This window comes from Aotus nancymaae, unplaced genomic scaffold, assembly GCF_030222135.1.
Source record: "Aotus nancymaae isolate 86718 unplaced genomic scaffold, 86718_ANA_hifiasm-v0.15.2.pri h1tg000011l, whole genome shotgun sequence".
In the NCBI taxonomy this organism is placed as follows: domain Eukaryota; kingdom Metazoa; phylum Chordata; class Mammalia; order Primates; family Aotidae; genus Aotus; species Aotus nancymaae.
Genome location: NW_026988422.1, coordinates 61,316,135 through 61,340,881, shown reverse-complemented (window position 1 = coordinate 61,340,881; position 24,747 = coordinate 61,316,135). Strand labels below are relative to the sequence as shown.

Sequence of the window (24,747 nt, the reverse complement as noted above, 5' to 3'; positions counted from 1 at the left end):
GTGATCACCCACCTAGGCCTCTCAAAGTGCTGGGATTACAGGCGTGAGCCACCATGCCTGGCCAGATTTTTTTTTTAACCTGGAAAGCATGTAGGTACAAGGTAGGCAGATTTGGGGGGTTCTTTGTTTGTTTTCTTGAGACTGAGTCTCATTCTGTCACCCAGTGGGGTGCAGTAGCACAATCATGATTCACTGCAGCCTTGACCTCCCAAGCTCAAACGTTCCTCCCACCTCAGCCTCCTTAGTAGCGGACCATTGGCTCTCACCACCATGCCCAGTTTTGTTTTGTTTTGTTTTTCAATTTTTTGTAGAGACGGGGGTCTCACTATGTTGCTCAGGCTAATCTGGAACTCCTGGGCTCAAGTGATCCTCCCACCTCAGCCTTCCAAAGTGCTGGATTACAGACCTGAACCACTGTGCCTGGCTGGGAGGCAGATTTTAACCCAATAATAAGAAGACAACAGTTATCTGAAATGGACTGCCTAAAGAGAGATTAAATTTCCTGTCATCATTCAAGCTTGGACTAAACCAGAAGCATTATTCCTTTAGTCTGATATGTTTGGGGTATTATAATATTCTTCATTTCATGAAATTGTGATGATAGCAGATGGTAGGTAGGTTGTGGGGGGGTTTCCTATCTTTTTCCAGAATATTGATGATCCTATCACTCTCCCAAATCATTTGGAGAATTTTACTGATAAATGAAACATAAAATCCAAATGTATTTTGGAGCTACTTTTAAAAACATATGAAAAATCAAATTAGTGCTTAAAGGTAAAAATCTTTGTCTGTATGAGGTTTCCTTGATGCCAAAAGGTCAATGACTTTGGTCATTAGGTTTAGTTTGGAGTATATGCTATTGATAATGCTAAGCGGTAGAACAGGATTAATCAGCTGCAATGATGAATATCTCTAAGCTGTCTATATATTTTTTTTTCTGTATCTACAAGAATCTAGACATAGAATTTTAAGTGCTTTTAGTAAGATTTAGTAAATAGAGGAATCTTCAGGTTATTTTCTATGTATTTCTGCACCAGCATAACCTCCTTTCAGCTGAATCGCATGTGGTTTTAAATCTCTTTGAAATTCTGATAGTGGACCATTGATGATGTTCAGAGATTCATTTGGTTAGAGCCTAGTATTTAAATGCAAAGAGCATAGATTCGTTGCCTGTGTGGGCTTACTGGTTTTGCTTGTTCCTTGGCCACAAATCCAACTTTGTCTGTCGTATCCCAGATTGTTTGTCTTATCCCAAATGAGTGCAAGCCTTGTGATGGGCCAGGAGAGAGGGATGAATCAGTGAAGTCATGTTACCCCTCTGAGCTTCTGTTCTCTTATCTGCAAAACTGGATTAATAACTTCCTCATGGAGTTACTGAAGATTAATGAGATAACGTAAAGTTGCTAGCACAGCGGCTGACACTTATAGGCATCTAGTTATTTTTAGCATCTACTGTAATTAATGACTTAGGAATAAACATATATTGTTAATAGCTGTTATTAAACTTTATCATTATTCTATGTCTAAATTATATGCCAAAGAGAAGAGAGGAAAAGTAGGTAATAACAAAGTTGTTTCTGTGTGAGGCTCTCAGCCCAGTGTCTTTACTGTCTGCTTTCCATAGTAATTCTCCCTAAGGATATTTCCATAAAATGAATTGTTACTGCTAATAGTCTAGACCAAGAGTTGGCAAACTATAGTTTTATTGTAAACACAGTTTATCGAAATACAACCATACCTTTTTGTTTACTTACTATGTATGGCTACTTTCTGGCTACAGTGACAGAATTAAGTGCTAAAAAGACCAAATAAGGCTGGGCGTGGTGGCTCACACCTGTAATCCTAGCACTTTGGGAGGCCAAGATGGGTGGATCACTTGAGGCCAGGAGTTCGAGACCAGCTTGGCCAACATGGTGAAACCACGTCTCTGTTAAAAAATAAAAAATAAAAAAGACCAAATAAGACCAAGCACAGTGGCTCATGCGGGTAGTCCCAGCACTTTGGGAGGCCCGAGGCGGGCAGATCACTTGAGGCCAGCAGTTCAAGACCAGTGTGTCCAACATGGCTAAACCCTGACTCTACTAAAAAAAAAAAATTAGCCAGGTAATCCCAGCTACTCAGGAGGCTGAGACAGGAGAATCGCTTGAACCCAGGAGGTGGAGGTTGCAATGAGCCAGAAATTGCGCCTAGATAACAAAGCGAGACTCCGTCCCAAAAAAATAAAAAATAAATAAAGAGACCAAATAACCCTCAAAGCTTAAAGTCTTTACTATCTAGTCCTTGACAGAAAATGTTTGCTAACCTCTGGTCTAGACTAGATCTGGAGTTCAACCAGGAACTGAAGACCTTCAAATTATTGCCAACATTTAACTCAGAAATCTTTAAGCTTTAATCTGTTTGTCTGTTTTTAAAATCCCTTTGCAAGAGGAACATTGCACTATTATATGATGCGTGTCTTTTATATCATTGCTTGGATTCCTTCTTGTTCCTCAAGACCTGCCCCAACCATGCTCAGACTTGCTGAGATGACCTTGCTGTTTATCTGGGAAAACTGAATCCTTTGGGCACAAACCCTTTCAGCTTCCAATGGCCCTACACTTTTAAACAAATGTTCTCATTTCCACCATCCAGTCATAGAGGAAGAGGAATTCCTTTAGTTCAGAGCCAGTCCCTCTACCCTCTTGAGCTCACCTTCTTTACCTCTTCCAGCGTTCAAGACCTTGCTCTATTTCTTCTGATTCCAACTGGCTCTTCTCTGTTGGCTCTTTCTTCACAATCTGTAAGCATACTTAGGTGTTGCCAGTCCTTAAAAACCAAAAACTCCTCTCTTAACTCTTTATTTTTCTATGACTATGCCTAAGCTTTTATTTTCTTTGATAGCTGGTCTTCAAAAAGGAGTTTAACTTATCTTTATTGCCCCTTCTTTCTAGACAAGGTTTTTTATCCCTTTAATCTCTAATTCTTTTTTTTTTTTTTTTTTTTGAGACAGTCTGTTTTTGTCACCCAGGCTGGAGTGCAGTGGTGTAGTCTTAGTTCACTGCAACCTCTACCTCCTGGCTTCAAGTGATTCTCCTGCCTCAGCTTCCCAAGTAGCTGGGATTACAGGTCCCTGCCACCATGCCTGGCTAATTTTTGTATTTTAGTAGAGACAGGGTTTCACCATGTCGGCCAAGCTGATCTAAAACTCCTGACCTCACCTCAGGTGATCTGCCCATCTCGGCCTCCCAAAGTGCTGGGATTATAGGCATGAACCACTGCACCTGCCCTATTATTAATCTTTTACAGAGGAGAAAAATGAGGTTAGGTTGTTGTCAAGGTCACAGAGATCTTTAACACACTTATAGTTGTGTGTTAGCTATAGTTGTTTACAAACACGGAGATATTACAGACAGTAACTGCAGGAAGCAACTATCACCCCTACAACTGGGAGGAACAACAAAAGAGCTTGGGATTACTATATTGAGAAGCTTGGAAGAGGGACTACATGGAACTGGGGCTTAGACTTTTGAGGAGAGGACATAATGAGACTAATTCTAGTGATGTGGAAAAACTATATTAGAACCAACTTCCGCCCTCCAGTCTTCCATTAGTGACCCTTATAGGTACAGGTTAGCAGAGAGCCAGCTGGCAAATAAGAAATGGAGTTGGCAGGGTCTCAGCCCCATATTTATGAAGTTAAATATAGAAGAGTGGATTTGAAACTGAGAGAAAATAGACCAATAATCAGCACGCCATTCATTAGATGATGATTTTCAAATCTGTTTTAGTTAAAATTTATTATAAGATTTCATATAATCATGCCTGTAATAAGTGAAATAGGGAAGTAAAGAAGTCTTGGATGTCTCTAAATGGCAAGACCTGATAAAAATTAGAGGTGTACTTTTAGTACTGCCATTTCTAAAGTTTGCTTTGGAATAACACAGTTAACCTTGTGGAATATTTGTTTCTCTTGAGAATACCCAGAAAGCCAGACACATTTACATAGTGGTAGATGTCTAATGTTCATCAAAACCTAGCTGTTCATTAACTTGAAGCATGACCAAAAAAAAAATGGGAACTAAATTTTAAAAATAACAAAATAGTGGGTATAAAGACGTCAACAAACAAAAATTATTTGAATAACTGACGAATAATTTCCCCCTCTTCTTTTTTCCCGCCTGTCTTTTGTATAGGGTTTATTTTTATCCCAAACCCCTTCCTCCCAGGTTACCAGTGGCACTGGGTGAAACAGTGCCTTAAGTTATATTCCCAGAAACCTAATGTATGTAACCTGGACAAACACATGACTAAAGAAGAGACCCAAGATCTGTGGGAACAAAGCAAAGAGTTCCTGAGGTAAGTCTTGTTGATCAGAATAAAGTGTTAATACTCAGCTCAGATCATCACAGTATTTGAAGGAACTGTTCTGTAACGATACAGTTTAAGTGACTGGCCAGGTTTTTTCCCCCTCATTGTTTCCAAGCAAAAGCAGCACAATTGTATTCTTTCCCTAGGAACATGTGGACAGATGCTTTGACAGTTATATTAAATTGAGATCCATTTTAAAGACTTGCTTATCATAGCTTAGCTAGTGAGTTCATCCTCATTAATCATCACATGATCCATTTCCATTCAGCTTCAGCCATTTTTTTCTACTCAAAGTGAGTTCCTTTGAAGGCTTGCAGTGTCCTAGGAAAGGTAGCATTGAAAGCTCTTTGCTTCTACTCTCCTAGATGGATTTAATGGTACTAGCTGTTTTGTTGTTTCTCATGAGAAGAACTAGTATTTTCACCTCATGCTTCAACAGTCATTCGTTTATTCCACCAGTACTTAATGAGGGTCAGTAGTGTGTCAGGCATGATGCTAGGCTTCGGACACACAAAGATAAAGGCACCCTCCCTGCACTCAACGACTGGCAAGAATGCATTATCTGTGGAAATAATTATGCAGAGCTCAGAGAGTGTTATGATGGGGTTTAGAAAAATACTGTGGGAGCATAGAGGAGGAAATAATCATTCCAGGCAGGGTAGAAGTGTCAAAGAAAAAAATGACTTTTTTTTTTTTTTTTTTTGAGACCAAGTCTCACTCTGTCCCCCAGGCTGGAGTGCAGTGGCATGATCTCGGCTCACTGCAACCTCCACCTCCTGGATTATAGCAATTCTCCTGCCTCAGTCTCCCAAGTTGCTGGGATTACAGGCGCCTGCCACCAAGCCCTGTTGATTTTTATATTTTTAATAAGAGACAGGGTTTCGACATGTCGACCAGGCTGCTTTCAAACTCCTCAAGTGATTCTCCCACCTCGGTCCCCCAAAGTCCTGGGACCACAGACTTCTAATCCAGGAGGTGGAGGTTGCACTGAGCTGAAATCATGCTATTGCACTCCAGCCTGGGCAACAGAGTGAGACTCTGTCTTAAAAGCCACCAAGCCCAGCCTGAAAAAAAATCATTTTTTAATTGGGTTAGCCTCTTCTTTTCACTGTCCATTTGAACTGATCCTCAAAAATGAGTAGGGGTTTGCCAGTCAGAAAAGTAAGAAGGCTCTACTGAGTAGAGAAAGCAGCCTGAGCAAAGATGAGACAGAATAAATTGTCCTGTGAGACAGGAGCACAGGATGTGTACTTTCTTATGTTTATTCAATAGATATCTATTGAGTTTCTGCTATGTGTCAGACACTGTGCTTGAATGTTAGAGATTCAGAGGCAGATAAGAAACAATTTCTGTCTTCAAGAGATTTGTACTTTAGCTGAGGACAAAAACAAACAGATAATTAGACATAAATTGGAACTGAGCTTGGTGGGTCATGCCTGTAATCTCAACACTTTGGGAGGTCAAAGTGGGAAGATCACTTGAGGCCTGGAGTTACCAGTCTGGGCAACATAGCAAGACCCCATCCCTATAAAAAAAAAATTTTTTTTGGATTAGCTGGGCATGGTGGTATGCACTTGTAGTCCTAGCTACTCGGCAGCCTGAGTAGAGACTGTCTCAAAAAAAAATTTAAATAGACTGGGCGCGATGGCTCATGTCTATAATCGTAGCACTTTGGGAGGCCGAGGTGGGCGGATCACGAGGTCAGGAGTTCGCGACCAGCCTGACCAACATGGTGAAACCTTGTCTCTACTAAAAATACAAAAATTAGCCAGGCATGATGGTACACACCTATAATCCCAGCTACTCAGGAGGCTGAGGCAGGAGAATTGCTTGAACCCAGGAGGTGGAGACTGCAGTGAGCCAAAATCGTGCCACTGCACTCTAGCCTGGGTGACAGAACGAGACTCCATCTTAAAAATAAATAAATAAATAATAACAGTAAAATAAATAAATACGATTTGGTAGATGTGGGGATAGACATTATAAGATATAATGTGAATGGTCATTTAAGTAGCTAGGTTGGAGGTAGATTGTAGAAAATGCTTCTTGGAAGCCATGGGTAGGCAGAATTGGTAAAACATGAAGCAGGAGAGGTGGATTCAGGCCAGATGGTAAAGGGTTTAGTGATGTAGAGCAGGGATCTCCAACCACCAGGCCACATACCTAGACAGGCAACCATTACCACCTGAGTTTCGCCTCCTGTCAGATCAGCAGCAGCATTAGATTCTCATAGGAGCGCAAACCCTGTTGTGAACTCTACATGCAAGGGATCTAGGTTGCTCACTCCTTATGAGAATCTAATGCCTGATGATCTGAGGTGGAACAGTTTCATCCCCAAACTGCCCCCCATCCCTACTCCATCCATGGACTAATTGTCTTCCATGAAACTGGTCCCTGGTGCCAAAAAGGTTGAAGACCACTAATGTAGAGCACCAGTTCTGGAGTCAGACTGCCTGTGTTCAAATCACAGCTCCACCACATAATAGCTGTGGAACCTTGAGCAAGTCTCTTCACCTTTCTGTGTCTTATAACAGTCTTTTCTTTATTGAATAGTTTGAGGATTAAACAAGATAATTTGTGAAAAGTCCTTAAAAGTGCCTGTTAAAACCATTTTACCAACTTTGTGTCCTGTTTGGTGTTAAGTGGCCTTAATGGTGTAGTTTTCAAAAACTGTCATGCTGATTCTAACAGAGGAAATAGAAGATTTTCTCAAGAGGAAAGGAGAAGTAAAATTCAGTGGTTTTTCTTTAAACCTTGGTCTGTAGGTTATGGTATAGACAGGAGCAGTGAGGAAAACCCTGTCCATAAGCTTTTAGTAGTGTCTTCTTCAGAACTGAGAGCAAGGGAAAGGAAGATCATGGTTGAGTAAAATCAGTCCAAGAGAACCTGCTGCTGTTAAACTAGCCTGTATTTTCAAGTAATTGATTTTTTTCCTTCTGATACATGACTCTGCAGAAATCCCAGCTGTCTTCTAAGATAGCTCAGATGAATCTCTGTAATAAATCATCCTGTAAACAATAGTGAGATACCTTTTTTTTGTCTAATAAATTAGCAAAAATAAAAAATGTGATGGTCATACCTTATGTTGTCAAAGGTCTGAAGAAATTGATATGCTCAGATATTGTGCTAGCAGCATTGAAAATCGATTAAGGCCGAGTTTTCATTCTGTCACTATGTGATGCGTGCTTCAGTTTTCTCATGTGGGAAATGAAGGTATTGGACTGGATAAGCCATTCAACGTAATTGAATCATGGTCAGTCAGGGTCATGTGGATAGTACCTGGCAGCTCTACCAACTTTCCCAGAGTCTCTCGGAAAGGGAGTCTGTTGTTCAAAAAGTTCCCCTGGAGATTATGATTAGGTGTCATAACATCCTCTGACATTGAGAACCACTGAACTAGAGGACCTCTAAGATCCTTTTGATTTTAATTTTCTAGAATTCTGTGGTCAGGGAAGAAAAAACTTTTAAGTAGGAAATAAAGGAGAGATACTTGAACTTAAGCAAAAAGAGGACTGTTGACAAAATTAGGGTACGTTAATTCTGTTTTCTTCAAGGTGAATAGTGTAGCTAGAGATTCTTGTACAAGTGTACAAAAACTTATGTGCAAACATCTTCATTGTGACATTGTTTATAACAGGAAAAAAAAAGCAAAACAGCCTTTTTTTCATCAGGAGGAGACCAGATAAATCTAACATGATATATCCCAGACGTAGAATGCAGCCACTGTGCAAGCATTAAAAAACTTTTAAGGCAGGGTGCAGTGGCTCACGCCTGTAATTCCAACACTTTGGGAGGCCAACGTGGGGAGATCACGAGATCAGGAGTTCCAGACCAGCCTGACCAATGTGGTGAAACCCCGTCTCTACTAAAAGTACAAAAATTAGCCAGGCGTGGTGGCGCATGCCTGTAATCCCAGCTACTCAGGAGGCTGAGGCAGGAGAATCACTTGAACCCAGGAGGCGGAGGTTGCAGTGAGCTGAGATCATGCCACACTGCACTCCAGCCTGAGTGACAGGGCGAGACTCAATCTCAAAAAAAAAAAAACTTTAAATGCAGTCCTCTAGCATATATCTAGGCTTCAAAGCCAGAATAAATTCAGCCATTTCTCACCATCTCCATCACAACTGCGTTGGTCTAAGCTGCCATCCTTTCTTATTTAGAGCACTGCAGTAGCCTCCTAACCAGTCTCCTTTCTTAGCACAAACTCAGGTGTGGTTCCAAGGGCCCACCTTGATTAACAGTGACCCTTCTGTCACTCAGAAAATTTCAAGGGTTTAGGAACTCCCTGGCAGGAGCCAGGGAACAAGACCAGTCAAATTCTTTGTTATATAAGATCGTCACATTTAGAAAAAAATCCAGAATCCTTACCATGGCCTGTAAGGCCGAGATGTTCTGGCCCCCAGCTACCTCTCTACTCTCATTTCCTACCATTCCTACCTCATTTCCTTTTCATTATTTGTTCTTCTCCACCATGTTGGCCTCCAGTACTATCCTTAACACATTAGGCATGCTTAGATATTTTTTGTGCAGGCTGTTCTTCTACCTAGGAACTCTTCCCTTAGATAAGCAGTGTCTTGCTTCCTTTAAGTCTCTGTTCTGATACTATCTTAGATATCCCTTATTCAATCGAAAAGGATCCCCTGCTTCCCATCATTCTTTATCTTCTTGCTTTAGTTTGTTTGTTGCTACTTTTTTTTAGAGATGGCATCTTGCTATACTGCCCAGACTGCCTCGAACTCCTGGGCTTCAGCGAGTTCTCCCAACTCAGCCTCCTGAATCGCCAGAACTACAATTTTTTTTTTTTTTTTGAGGCAGAGTTTCGCTCTTGTTGCCCAGGCTGTAGTGCAATGGCACTATCTCAGCTCACCGCAACCTTCCCCTTCTGGATTGAAGCGATTCCCCTGCCTCAGCCTCCCAAGTAGCTGGGATTATAGGCATGCACCACCACACCTGGCTAATTTTGGATTTTTAGTAGAGACAGGGTTTCGTTTATTAGAGACGGGGTTTCATTGGTCAGGCTGGTCTTGAACTCCTGACCTCGTGATCCGCCACCTCAGCCTCCCAAAGTGCAGGGATTACAGGTGTGAGCTACCACACCCACCTCTATTTTTTGTTTTTTAAGTTTTTTTGCCTGATTTTTTTTTTAATTATTCAGTGTAACATAGTTGCCAAATAACAACTTAGCTTTATTTTTCCCGTAAATTAGCTTATGAAATACTCTGTATCTGTTTTTATGTATGTGAAAGCTTTATTCCGCTGATAGCCTCATTGCAGAAGCAGAATTAATCCTCTTTTCTTTCTACTTCTTTAAGACTATTTATTATGCTAGTATAGCATTTATTATAGTGATTTGAGTCATCTAGCCCTATCTCTTCCCATTGCCTTCCTCTCCCATCTTGAAAATTTTATAGCCTTGATTCCTAACACAGTTCTTTGTGTATATTAGAAGGTGCTCAGTAAATACTATTTCAGTTAAGTTGATATTCCCTCTTTATTAGTCCAATAAAAATGCTAAATTTGAGAAGGATCTAAGACTATATAGCTTTTCTTCTTATTTTCACTAATTTAATAAATAATGTACATTTGTGTCTTAGAAAATATTTGATGCTAGGATAGCTATGAAGAAGAATAAAAGCCCATTCCCTGTCTTTGAGGGAGGGACTGTTAAAGGAGGAATCGAGGTACTTAAATAAGGCATTTGCTCTGCCAAAGCATGTACACTGGGACAGAAGTTGCAAGGTGCTTTGGGGGTACAATATAGGAAATGGCTGGGAGGAAGACTTCCCAGAAGAAGTGAGTGTAAACTGTATATGAAAAAACAAATTGGAAAAATTTGCTAGGCTGAGAGTGGAGTAGAGCATATCGATAGAGAAAACTGTAGTCAGAGGCACAGCCGTGAAAAATGGGAGAATAGCATACCTTGTGGGAAATGCTTGGAGATGACACTAGAAAGGTTAGTTAGAGCCAGAATATAAATAGTCCTGCATGCCATATAAGTGTGTGAACTTTGTCCTGTTAACAGTGGGTATTTATCAAGATTAATAACACATTTTTCACTTTAGAAAATTAACTCTTGTGGTAGTGGAGGAAATGGACGGTGGTTGTAAAAAGCACAATTAAGAATTTAGTTTAGGTCAGGCACAGTGGCTCACGTCTGTAATCCCAACACTTTGGGAGGCTAACGCTGGCAGGTCATGAGGTCAGGAGTTGAGACTAGCCTGACCAACATGGTGAAACCCCGTCACTACTAAAAGTACAAAAATTAGCTGGGTGTGGTGGCACGCCTATAATCCCAGCTACTCAGGAAGCTGAGCCAGGAGAATCGCTTGCACCCAGGAGGCAGAGGCTGCAGTGAGCTGAGATCTTGCCATTGCACTCCAGCCTGGGTGATAGCAACACTCTGTTTCAATTTTTAAAAAAAGGAACTAAATTAGAAACGGTATATTACAGGATGATTCTGTTCATACTCTCACTATAATTTTGATAATTTTTATTGTTAATGATTACACAAACCTGTGTTAATTATAATGTATCCTCTGTTCTTGAATATTAGACTAAGCCTTTTGGTGGAAAAGTAGTTTGTTGGGGCCATATCAGATGTCTAAAATATTATCACCTTTTGAATTAGTTCCAAAGCTGCATTAGTGTTATGTTTATTGTTTCAAATCAGTCTGATATTGATATAATGTAGGGATTCTTCATATAATGAGGCTGGGCACAGTGGCTCATGTCTGTAATCTTGATATTTTGGGAAGCCAACACAGAAGGATTGATTGAAGCTAGAAGTTCAAGACCAGCCTGGGCAACATAGAGAGACCCCATCTCTACAAAAAATTAAAAATTAGCCTCCCAAAGTGTTGGGTTTACAGGCGTCAGCCACTGCGCCTGGGACCTAATTTAGTTCCTCTTCTAAGAAGCCAAGATAACATCTCTCACTGGGTGCAGTGGCTCACGCCTGTAATCCCAGCACTTTGGGAAGCTGCGGTGGGCGGATCACTTAAAGTCAGGAGTTCAAGACCAGCCTGGCCAACATGGTGAAACCCTGTCTCTACCAGAAAACCACACCTGTAGTTCTAGCTACTCAGGAGGCTGAGGTGGGGAGGATTGCTTAAGCCTGCCACAAGCTACAACTGTTGGGAGGCCGAGGTGGGGTGGATAACCTGAGGTCAAGAGTTTGAAACCAGCCTGGCCAACATGGTGAAACCCCATCTCTACTAAAAATACAAAATTAGCTGGGCATGGTGGTGCATGCCTACAATCCCAGCTACTTGAGAGGCTGAGGCAGGAGAATTGCTTGAACCTGGGAGGCGGAGGTTGCAGTGAGCCAAGATTGCATTCCAGCTTGGGCAACAAGAGAAAAACTCCGTCTCAAAAAAAAAAAAAAGAAAGAAAAGAAAACAGTCTGTTATTGAACTGAAGGAGATAGAAGATACTGTGTTTAGTTTTTTAGTTTAGGCTAGAATAGTGGTTTTCAAAGTGTAGTTCTTGGACCAGCAGCATAAGTGTCATTTGGCAACTTATTAGAAACGCAGTAGTTCTTAAGCCCCACCCCAGGCCTGCTGAACAAGAATTTGTAGGCCTGGACCTAGCTATATGAGTTTCAACATGCCTTCTAGATGATTCTGATTTACATTAAAGTTTGAGAAACACTGGGCAAAAATTAAGTGGGATACAAACAGTTTCTGTAAAGGCTTTCTGTAGAGCTCTTAGGACTCTATAGAACCACCTGTATAGTAATTTGCAATCTTCCAGTAATGGCAAATGGAACTGCCATCTTCCAGTAATTTGCCAAAATGACGAACACAGAGGAAAAGAGGAGAGGTACCTGATAGATGTTCTCTAGGCCTTTTAGAAAACATGGAGTTGTTCCTTTGGCCATGTATATGCATATCTATAAGAAAGATGATATTGTCAACTGCGCATGGTAGCTTACGCTTGTAATCTGAGCACTGTGGAAGGCCAAGGCGGTCAGATCACCTGAATGGTGAAACCCTGTCTCTACTAAAAATACAAAAATTAGCTGGGCTTGGTGGCACATACCTGTAATCCCAGTTACTCGGGAGGCTGAGGCAGGAGACTTGCTGGAACTCAGGAGGTGGAGACTCCAGTGAGCCAAGATTGCACCACTGCACTCCAGCCTGGGTGACAGAGCAAGACTCCATCTCAAAGAAAAAAAAAAAAGGAGGATGATATTATGGACATAATGGAAATGGGTACTGTTCAAAAAAGATTGTCCCCCAAGTGTTAGCATGGCAAAACTGGAAAGGCCCACAGTCTTCCCTAGCATCCTGTTGGCCTTGTTGTAAACAAATAAGAGCAAGAGAATTAATGTGCGTATTGAGCACATCAAGCACTCTAAGAGCTGAGACAGCTTTCTGAAATGTGTGAAGGAAAATGATCAGAAAAAGAAAGATGCCAAAGAGAAAGGTACCTGCGTTCAACAGAAGCACCAGCCTGCTCCACCCAGAGAAGCACGCTTTGTGAGATCCAATGGGAAGGAGCCTGAGCTGCTGGACCCTATTCCTTGTGGATTCATAGCATAATAGGTGTTCTCTGGACTGTTAAAAAAAAAAAAAAAAAAAAAAAAAAACCTTGCAGCTGGGTGCGGTGGCTCATACTTGTAAACTTAGCACTCTGGGAGGCCAAGACAGAAGGATTGCTTGACCAAGGAGTTTAAGACCATCCTGGGCAGCATACTGAGACCACATCTCTATATTTTTGTTTTTTGTTTCAATTAAAACTCTTTGCCATTTAGATACTCAGGGTACCATCTATTTTGAGTTCTGGATTCCAGTCTTAGATGACCAACTTCTTTCATCTTTTACTGCCACTTCTCTCTTTCTTTTTCCCTCTCCTCAAAAACACATAGCTTCAATATCCATAAGATCATCATCATCCTTTTCTTCAACAGCATTTTCTTGTATCCTAGAGATTGCCTTAAAATAAGGAATTGGCTACAAAGTAATATCTTGGAAAGAAAAATAGAATGGATCACCTCTATAGGGTGCTTATGTAACTCTGGAATTACATTTATATTTCCATTAACCACAAAGTCCACATGAGTCATGCTTATTTTTCTGTCTCAGGCTACTAAAATAGAACATGTTCTCTAGAGGAGAACATCAGGGAGTTCTTTCATTTGTACCATTAGCTGAATAAACATTGGTAGACCTCAAGTTGTGATCTACATTTTTTTTCCATTTTTCAGTTTTTATGCACAAATATTAAATAATATATGGTTGTTATCCATATTGTAATTGTTTAAATCAGTTAGTTGCAGTGGCCAAGCCTTACATATATTTTTTCCTAAATTCCTAGTTTTTTGTCTCCTGTTGTGTCAGGGAGTCCCCAAAACCACACTCAAATTTGATGATTCGCCAGAAGGACTCACAGGACTCAGCATATGGTTGTACTCACGGAAGAGATTTATCACAGCGAAAGCATACAAGGCAAGATCAGCAAAGGGAAAAGGCGCATGGAGCTAAGTTCAGGGAAAACCAGGTGCATGCCTCCAAAAGTGCTCTCCCAACGAAGTCACACAGGATATGACAATGGGTTGTGACAAAATCTGTGAAATGTCTACCCAAGAAGCTCAGTGCCCAGGTTTTTACTAGGAGCTGTCGTGTAGGCAGCCTCTGCCTGACACATGCCAAAATCACAAACTCCCAGAAGCAAAGCAGGTGCTGACCATAAACCATGTTGTTTGCACAAACAATTTAGGTGCAGTGAGCCATTCTTAACAGTGCCAGAGAATTGTGTGAACCTTGCCAAGGACCATCTTTGTAAGCAGACCATCAGTCAAGTCTGCTATGTCTTTTCTGCACACCTGTCCTAAATAAATCTGTGTTTGTTCATTCCTTTTTATCTGCTGGTCTTGATGTATGTATGTGTCATAATGTCCTTCTTAGAATGTAAACTCTGTGAGGACAGATAGCATCTGTTCTGTAAACTTGTTGTCAGACATCAAGATGAGTGCCACTTAAACAGTGTGGGCCTCAATAAATCCTTTGCTTTTGCTTGTGTTGTGTGCCCATATTGCCTACTGCATCACTCTCTGTTTAAATGCTGCTCATTCTTCAGTGCCGTGCTCAACTCCCAACTGTGCCAAAAAGCCTCAACTGATTCGACAACTGACTTTGAACTCTCCTTTTTCTGAATTCTCATGCCCCTCAAAAGTCTGCTATTTACTTTAGTACTAGACTTTATACTGTTTTCAGTTTCCCTCTTATTTCTGCGTAGACTTTTCATTCTTATATTTCTCATTTCCTGTCACAATATAACTCCTTAAAGGACTCTGATTTTTTCTTTGTTAAACAGCTGTAGTTTTTGGCCAAACATTTTTTTGATTGATCAGTGATGTAAATAACAGAGAAAAATTAACTGAGTCATTAGGCCTACCATTCTTGTATTTTTAGATATTTAAATATATTTAGATATTTTTAGAGACGAGCCAAACAAACGAGCTTCCTCTTTAGAAAAAGAGTAGTTAATCACATAGATTTGATCAGACAAGATATAATTGCAGAAAGGGCACCTCTCAGTTTTATGGAAACCTCCTGTGATTTGAACAAGGATATGTTAGAAACCAAATCAATTACAGTGGTACCTTAATTGTTAGCCTCAGTTATCTAGGCTACATTATACAGAGTTAAAGATGTCGTGTTAAACCAGTTACTTTTTATTGTACCAGATACTATATTTTGCTAAACTTTTTCCCAACCTCCAATTCTGGGAAGCCACCATCAGTATAAACATAGAAATCATTGTGGTTAGTTATACCTTACTTTTAGTAAACCAAACTGAATATTTTCTGTAAGTCGTATTTTTGATTGCCCATAGTGCTCTTGGTCCCATTTCCCATGGACAGGTAAAGACATTTCTATTGTCATTGTTGTCATTCTTATTTTATTGTTATTGAGATGCTGGAGGCTTGTGATTTAAAGTTGACCCCATTCAGCAGAGGATTTAGAACAAAAGATTATAAATTAGAAGTGCTAGCATGTTTTTCTCTGTTAACGTATTTGTGGTCTACTCATTTATCTCTTCTAATTTCTCCTACTAGTCTTGGCTAACAGCTTATACCATGTAATACTAAATTTAACTCCGGAGTCCACACAAATGGCTATTGCTGCCATTTGACATGAATAAATCCTCTTTTGTCACCAATCTTTGCAGGTTTAAAGAAGTGAACAAACGAAGACCCCGAAGTTTACTGGAGAAACTGCGTTGGGTGACCCTAGGCTACCATTATAACTGGGACAGTAAGGTATTCAGATTTTCTTAATTCTTTGGTTTTCTGTTTATAGGCTTCTTTAGCCCATATAATTGTACTTCTTCTTGGCCACGCTTAAGGTATCAAGATTATATATTTGTGGGACGATCCCTTTCTTTTATTTCCTTAAAAAATCTCTACTGAGCCAGGGGCCATGGCTCACACCTATAATCCCAGCACTTTGGGGGGCCGAGCTGAGTGGATCACTTAAGGTCAGGAGTTCGAGAACAGCCTGGGCAACATGGCGCAACCCCGTCTCTACAAAAAAATAGAAAGTTTACCAGGCCTGGTGGTGCACGCCTGCAGTCCCAACTACTCAAGAGGCTGAGGTGGGAGGATTACTCGGACCCAGGAGGTGAAGGTTGCAGTAAGCCAAGATCACACCACTGCACTCCAGCCTGGGTGACAGAGCAAGACTTTGTCTCAAAAAAGAAAAAAAAATCTATCTTCAGGTATATCAAGAAAATGAATTTTATTATATCAGAAGTTACCAGTGCTTTCTCACAATTCCAGGAATATTGAACTGTTTTCAAGAGCAGTTCTACCATCTTTATTTCCATTATTGGTGAGAGTTTATTGAGCATATATTTTTCTTTCTTTTTTTTCTTTTTAATTTTGTTATGCAACAAAAGCCACATTCAAGAGCATTTATTTTTCTTTCTTTTTTTTTTTTTTTTTTTTTTTTTTTGAGATGGAGTCTCACTCACACTGTTACCTAGGCTGGAGTGCAATGGCCCGATCTCAGCTCACTGCAACCTCCACCTCCTGGGTTCCAGCGATTCTCCTGCCTCAGCCTCCCAAGTAGCTAGGACTACAGGCAAGCACCACCATGCCCACCTAATTTTTATATTTAGTAGAGACGAGATTTCACCATATTGGCCAGGCTGGTCTCGGACTCCTGACCTCATGATCCACCCGTCTTGGCCTCCCAAAGTGCTAGGATTATAGGTGTGAGCCACCGTGCCCAACTGAGCATTTATTTTTCTATGTAATATCTGCCTGGAGTAAAAAAAGCTCCATATATTTCAATCCTTCTAATTTATCAACTCACAAAAGAACTTTTAATATCTGGATATTGATCACACGCAATGGCTTACACCTGTAATCCCAGCACTTTGGGAGGCCAAGGCATTAAGATCACTTGAGCTCAGGAGTTGCAGACCAGCCTGGGGCATCATAGTAAAACCCCATCTCTATAAAAAATAGAAAAATTAGCCAGGTATGGTGGTGCACACCTGTGGTTGCAGCTCCTCAGGAGGCTGGGGAGAGAGGATCACTTGAGCCTGGGAGGCGGAGATTACAGTGAGCCAAGATCGCACCACTGCAGTCCAACTGGGTGACAGTGCAAGACCCTGTCTCAAAAAAAAAAAAAAGAAATATGGATATCTTTGCCTGCTATATAATGTCTAGGAAGGAAAGAGGTGGGAAAGAATTTCATGCAGTTGACAGTTTAATGTTTTCTTGAGATACTATTTCAATTTCTTCTTTCCTGCCCTCTATGCTTTAAAAATGCTTTGTCACTAGTAGTGCAGTGCCTCTTGTCTCAACTAGACATTTGCCACCAAGTGGATATACTGATTCTAAGAATAAAATGAATAAAACATATTGGTATAGACAATTTTCTTTGCCTGCTAACCAGTTACTTTCTTGGTCTTTGTCTTTCTTTCTTTCTTTTCTTTTCTTTTTTTTTGTAATGGTCTTACACTGTCACCTAGGCTGGAGTGCAGTAGCACAATCACTGTAGCCTCATCCTCCCCAGACTCAGGTGATCCTCACACCTCAGCCTCCCACTAACTAGTTACTTTCTAAAAAGCTCCACTGTTTCAGCCAACCCAACTTATTAACAGCTATATTAACTGCTGCAAATAATAACAGATTTGCTTTAAAAATATATGTGATACAATTCTTATTTTCAGTGATACAGAATCAGTAGGAAACTAGATATTTGTGTTTAGGGAAATGCCATGTGATATTGTTTGGGTTAGATAGCCTGGGTTGGAATCTTTCCTCCAGTAATGATAGTGCCTACCTCATAAGGCAGTTGTGAAAATTAAGTGATCAGTGCCTGTAAAGTGATTTCAGTGGTGCCTGGCTATTCTAAGCAGTTAAATACATTAGCACAATAAAAGTTAGTTGTTGTTTTTTTTTTTGGTGATAATATTTTTATTGTTGATATTGTTATTCCCAAAAACCTCAAAGTTAACCTCATTGACGAAGAAACATAGGGAGTGGCCGGGCGCAGTGACTGACGCCTGTAATCCCAGCACTTTGGGAGGCCGAGGCAGGCGGATCATGAGGTCAAGAGATGAGACCATCCTGGCCAACATGGTGAAATCCTGTCTTTTTAAAAAGAAAAGAAAAAAAAATAGGGAGTAAAAACAACCAAAAACTCTCAGTGAGTAGTCAGAGAAAAATGAATGAGAAGTTTTTTTTTTTTTTTCTTCCCCAAGACGGAGTTTCGCTCTTGTTACCCAGGCTGGAGTGCAATGGCGCAATCTCGGCTCACCGCAACCTCCGCCTCCTGGGTTCAAGCAATTCTCCTGCCTCAGCCTCCTGAGTAGCTGGGACTACAGGCTGCGCCACCATGCTCAGCTAATTTTTTTTGTATTTTTAGTAGAGACGGGGTTTCACCATGTTGACCAGTATGGTCTCGATCTCTTGACCTCGTGATCCACCCGCCTCGGCCTCCCGAAGTGCTGGTGTGCTGGTATTATAGGCGTGAGCCACCGCGCCCGGCCAGTGAATGAGAATTTTAAAAGAAAAGTAGTGACTTTGGGAGGCCGAGGCTGGTGGATCACGAGGTCAAGAGATCGAGACCATACTGGTCAACATGGTGAAACCCTGTCTCTACTAAAAATACAAAAAATTAGCTGGGCATAGTGGCACGTGCCTACAGTCCCAGCTACTCAGGAGGCTGAGGCAGGAGAATTGCCTGAACCCAGGAGGCGGAGGTTGCGGTGAGCTGAGATTGCGCCATTGCACTCCAGCCTGGGTAACAAGAGTGAAACTCCTTCTCAAAAAAAAAATAAAATAAAATAAAGAAAAGTAGTGAGTAATACAGAGACAGTTTGGACAGGGTTGAAACCCCAAAGGGGTGATTATTTCTTTATAGCAAAGGCTATCTAGAGCTAGAATGACAGCCCTGACTGGTTGATTATCTGAAGGACTAAAGCTTAAAATGATAATAGAGGAAAACTTAAGGTTCTCTAACCACACTTTGAGTTTTCAGAAATTAAATAAGAACTCTTATTTGCAGTTGAGCAAAAGGAAAAAAAAATAAAAAACAGAAAAGTTCCAACTGAAGAGACCAGGCCATTCATCAAAAGTCTTCCTTAACACCTGAAGCTACAGGTCACTTCTGGCCAAAGTAAATACTTTCTGTCCAGACCTGCAACTCTGCTGCTCTAACTAGAATACATCCAGACACTGCTGGAGATATGATACAAAAGTGGATTTTCTGATCATATTTGAGGTTAATTTAGCAAAGAAAGAAGTGAGAGCATAGCTGGGCACAGTGTCTCTCGCCTATAATCCCAGCACTTTGGGAGGCTGAGGCAGGCAGATCACAAGGTCAGGAGTTCAAGACCAGCCTGGACAACATAGTTAAACCCTGTCTCTACTAAAAATGCAAAAATCAGCCAGGCGTGATGGCGTGCACCTGTAGTCCCAGCTACTCAGGAAGATGAGGCAGGAGAATCACTTGAACCAGGGAGGCAGAGGTTGCAGTGAACTGAGATCACGCCACTGCACTCCAGCCTGAGCAACAGTGAGACTCTGTCTCAAAAAAAAAAAAAAAAAAAAATGAGAGCAGAGGAGCATCAAGACAAAGGAAGAGTCTATCAGGTACATGTAGCCCAAATAGCCCTCAGACTCATTGGCATAAGAAACTGTAAGTGAAAGTCTTAATCATAACTGTAGCCATGTCACTCATGCAGAAAAATTTTATAGAGAGTATTATGGCCAGGCCAGGCGTGGTCGCTCACACCTGTAATCCCAGCACTTTAGGAGGCTGAGGGGTGTATCACTTGAGATCAGGAGTTCGAGACCACCCTGGCCAACATGGTGAAACCCTGTTCCTACTAAAAATATAAAAATTATCCAGGCATGGTGGTGGGTGCCTGTAATCCCAGCCAGGAGGCTGAGGTGGGAGAGTCGCTTGAACCCGGGAGGCAGAGGTTGCAGTGAGCCGAGATCGTGCCGCTGCACTCCAGCCTGGGTGACAGAACCAGACTCAGTCTCAAAAAGAGTATTATCCCTTTGATTTTTTTTTTTTAAGTGGTAAAAGATATTTGTGATCCTTAGGTGTTAAAAACAGAGGCAATTCAGGGAAGTAAGATCGAGACCATCCTGGTCAACATGGTGAAACCTCGTCTCTACTAATACAAAAAATTAGCTGGGCACGGTGGCGCATGCCTGTAATCCCAGCTACTCAGGAGGCTGAGGCAGGAGAATTGCCTGAACCCAGGAGGCAGAGGTTGCGGTGAGCCGAGATCGCGCCATTGCACTCCAGCCTGGGTATCAAGAGCGAAACTCTGTCTCAAAAAAAAAAAAAAAAAAAAAAAAGGCTTGCCTTGGCCATGCTATAAGCGAGAGGTAATTGCGATTTATTTATTATTATTATTATTATTATTATTATTATTATTATTATTATTTGAGACAGAGTTTCGCTCTTGTTGCCCAGGTTGGAGTGCAGTGGTGCAATCTCAGCTCACCGAAACCTCCGCCTCCTGGGTTTAAACATTTCTTCTATCTGCCTCTCGAGTAGCTAGGATTACAGGCATGCACCACCATGCCTGGCTAATCTTGTGTTTTTAGTAGAGACAGTGTTTCTCCATGTTGGTCAGGCTGGTCTCGAACTCCTGACCTCAGATGATCCGCCGCCTGCCTCGGCCTCCCAAAGTGCTAGGATTACAGGTGTGAGCCACAATGCCCAGCCTAATTCTGAGGTTTTGAACATGTCATCCCATCAGATTGACCAGTCAAATTGGCACTAAGCTGTGTTGCAAGCTGAGAGTCCAAAACTGGCTATAGTATTTGAGTTGCCTTTTTATAAATTAACTTTTTAGTTTAGGATAGTTTTAGATTTGCAGAAAAGTTGAGAAGATACTACAGAGAAATCCCATGCCCTCCCCCCATTATTAACGTCTTACCTCGTATGGTACCTTTGTCTCAAGTAGTTAACCAAAGTAATATATTACTATAATAATAGCATTTGTATGTCATTTAGATTTCCTTAGTTTTAAACTATCTTTTTTTAAATATGCAATTTTCTAATATCCAGGATCTTAACCAGGATACTACATTATATTTAGTCATTGTGTTTCCTTGGGCACCTCGTGGCAGTGACAGTTTTGAGTTGCCTTTTTACCCTAACAGAACTATCTTGTTTACAGTGAAAGTATACTAACTAGAGGGGCGTGGAGTAATTGCTTCACGTATAGTCTCAATACAGTATATAGCACAGTACCTGTTATATGCTTGGGTTTTTGAATGATTTATTATTAAATAATTGGATACCTCAAGAATGGATAAATAGGCCAGGCCTGGTGGCTCACATCTGTAATCACAACGCTTTGGGAGACTGAGGCAGGAGGATCGTTTGAGACCAGTCTGGGCAACATATTAAGACCTTGTCTCTGCCAAAAATAAAAATAAAAAATTTAGCCAGACATGGTGGCATGCACCTGTGGTCCTGCCTACTTGGGAACTGAGGTAGGAGGATCACTTGAGCCCCGGAGGTCTAGGCTACAGTGAGCCATGATCACAACACTGGACTCCAGCCTGGACAACAGAATGAGACCCTGTCTTTAAAAAAAAAAAAGATGAGCCGGGCACTGTGGCTCATACCTGTAATCCCAGCACTTTGGGAGGCTGAGGTGGGCAGATCACCTGAGGTCAAGAGTTCAAGACCAGCCTAGCCAACATGGTGAAACCCCATCTCTAGAAAAATACAAAAAAGTAGCTGGGCATGGTGGTGCATGGCTATAATCTCAGCTACTCAGGAAGCTGAGGCAGGAGAATCGCTTGAACCCAGGAGACGGAGGTTGTGGTGAGCCAAGATCTTACCATTGCACTCCAGCCTGGGGGACAAGAGTGAAATTCCATCGAAAAAAAAAAAAGGTGGATAGATAGTGCTGTGTTAATATGTTAGATAATTTTTAAGTGATAATTAATCTTATGCCACAGTTTCCTATATTCCTGAGATCATTGTGTATTTTTTTATTCTCTCTACATTTACCAAAGAAATACTCAGCAGATCATTACACACCTTTCCCTTCTGACCTGGCTTTCCTCTCAGAGCAAGTAGCCGCTGCCTGTGGGTTTCAGGGTTTCCGAGCCGAAGCGGGTATCCTGAATTACTACCACCTGGACTCCACACTGGGAATCCACGTAGACAGATCTGAACTAGATCACTCCAAACCCTTGCTGTCATTCAGGTGAGTTAGTTCCAGGGATTTGGGATTACTTTTTATCATGTAATTCTTTTTTCTAAGGCATTTTAACCTAAAATAAATACAGATATTTAACTTAAAAAAAAATGTTTAGACTCTAAATCTTTCACTTCTGGGAATTTTAATGAATTATAGTTACTATTTCTGTTTAAGACACATGGAGCCTACCTTTTATCATGAGAGGTATTGTCAGTGCTCTGTGGAATAGACAAGTGGAAGGCCAGAAAAGCAAAGTGCTTTGCTTTTGGAAAAAGTGCTTTGCTTATTCCTTTGGAATAGAAGAGCAAAATACAGAGCAAAACACAAAAGCCTGAGTAGTTTACTCTCCTTGTCTCCCTAAAAGTAAATTTAAATTTGTGCCAAGTGGCCGGGCATGGTGGCTCACGCCTGTTATCCTAGCACTTTGGGAGGCTGAGGTGGGCGGATCACCTGAGGTCAGGAGTTCAAACCAGCCTGGCCATTGTGGTGAAACCCCATCTTTTAAAAAACAAACAAATAAATAAATAAATTTGTGCCAAGTTTTGCACCTGTATCTCAGCAAAGTGCCTTTTATTAATTGCTTTATAATGAGGAATGATAAACATAGTAAAGAACTCATGATTTTATTGAAAGACTCAAAGATGCATCAATAGCTCATGCCTGTAATCCCAGCACTTTGGGAGGCTGAGGCAGGTGGATCACTTGAGGTCAGGAGTTCGAGATTAGCCTGGCCAACATGGTAAAACCCCATCTTTACTAAAATACAAAAATTAATCAGACATGGTGGCACACACCTGTAATCCCAGTTACTCCGGAGGCTGAGGCATGAACCCAGGAGACAGGTTGCAGTGAGCCGAGATCGCACCACTGCACTCCAGCCTGAGTGATGGAGTAAAACTATCTAAAAAAAAAAAATCAGTAAAACTTAAATGGATAATGTTAAAGCTGAGTTCTCCATTTGCTAATTTAACTGCATCAAATTTTATTTTGCAGCAGTTCTGTGGGCTGTCATAAGTATAGATAGAAGGTCATGAGTTGGTCACTCATAGACATAAGCCAGAAGAGAAGGATCTTGGCACTGTTTAAAAAGGAGGATTTGGGAGCAATAAATGTCAAGCTGAAGTTAGAAAATAACACAGTTGGCAGTAACTTTCCCAGTCATGGTTAATAAACAAAACTTACTGTTGTATGTTGTGTTGTTTTTACTTATTTTTTGTAGCTTTGGACAGTCTGCCATCTTTCTCCTGGGTGGTCTCCAAAGGGATGAGGCCCCCACGGCCATGTTTATGCACAGTGGTGACATCATGATAATGTCAGGTTTCAGCCGCCTGTTGAACCACGCCGTCCCTCGTGTCCTTCCAAATCCAGAGGGGGAAGGCCTGCCTCACTGCCTAGAGGCACCTCTCCCTGCTGTGCTCCCCAGAGATTCAATGATAGAGCCCTGCTCTGTGGAGGACTGGCAGGTGTGTGCCAGCTACTTGAAGACTGCTCGTGTTAACATGACTGTTCGACAGGTGCTGGCCACAGACCAGAATTTCCCTTTAGAACCCATTGAGGATAAAAAAGACATCACTACAGAAAGCTTCTGCCATCTGAATGACCAGCATACCCAAGTGAAACGGGCCAGGATAAACCCTGACAGCTGAGACTTGGAGATCCCATCCTTTTACTCAGGCACCTGCTTACCATAAATGACCATGTTATTATGTATTGCCATGAACTTCAGCACCCAGACAAGCCAAAAACAGAGACGGGGAAGAACTCATCGTTGATCACACTGTTGCCTTGGAACCCGTGCAGAAGTAAACACATTAGCCACTTTGCTCGGAGAAGTGTTTGACATGGTCTGATCCTAGTTACATGTTGCCTCTAATGTACATTGAGAAATCAGTCCAAGGAGATATGTTCTTCCACAGCAGCCTTCTCAGCCTCTGCCATTTCCTTTGAGGGAGGTAGAAGTGAATTTCCGTGTTTGCAGAGTCTTTAGATACCTCAAATTTTATTAATGGGAAATATAGCACCCCTCCCTCCACTGCATCTGGTAATTTATGGTAAAATTGTGGTTCCGTGAACCATATTAGTCTCATCTTAACTCCCTCAGTCATCAAATTCTTTGATCTCTTCGATCTTCTCTGGCTCTCACAGAAGAATCCTTTACACTTGAAAACGATGGAACTGGAAAATCTTGTCTCTTAGAAAAGAAGCTAATCACAACTATCTATCTTGCCTGAAAAATATATGTAAACCCAGGGAAAGAGGAATTTAGTTTTTCCACTTGTCATTTCGGTCTCCAAACTCCCTGTTGTCTTTTTAATGCAATTTTAATTGTTGGAATAAAAAAGTCCTAAGGGCCTTTTGTTACTGTTTTCTCCATGAATAAACTCACTTGGTTTTAAATTAAAGATCTATATCAGTCTTTGAGGTTTAGTTTATCTGGGATTAAGGTTTTTTTCCTGTTTTTCTTTGCTGTATTGTTCATGCTATGGAAGCCCTCTAGCTGTTTCTGCCCTACACCATCCTGATCTGCCCTAAGTATTCTTTGTGGCTGTCTCACAGGAGAGAGAACATTTCTTGATATTCCAGTCACTGCTGTCTTGTCTGAGGGCAGACGGCTTGGAAAATGTAGGAAACACCAAGTTTTCAACAATTTGATTCACTATGTTGTGGGCCAGGTTACTTTACATTTCTCTGGACCTT

At 41.2% G+C, this 24,747-nt stretch overlaps 1 protein-coding gene across 1 annotated transcript in view; it reads left to right on the top strand.

The window, feature by feature from the left end:
* Positions 1 to 24,403, top strand: part of ALKBH1 (alkB homolog 1, histone H2A dioxygenase) — a 36,952-nt gene extending 12,549 nt beyond the window's left edge. Inside the window, exons 3-6 of the mRNA XM_012476836.2 lie at positions 4,173 to 4,335; positions 15,523 to 15,613; positions 21,863 to 22,056; positions 23,270 to 24,403. Coding sequence (XP_012332259.1) covers positions 4,173 to 4,335; positions 15,523 to 15,613; positions 21,863 to 22,056; positions 23,270 to 23,696 — 875 coding nt within the window. The 3' untranslated portion in view covers positions 23,697 to 24,403. The remainder of the gene's footprint in view (positions 1 to 4,172; positions 4,336 to 15,522; positions 15,614 to 21,862; positions 22,057 to 23,269) is intronic.
* The last annotated feature ends 344 nt before the right edge of the window (positions 24,404 to 24,747 follow it).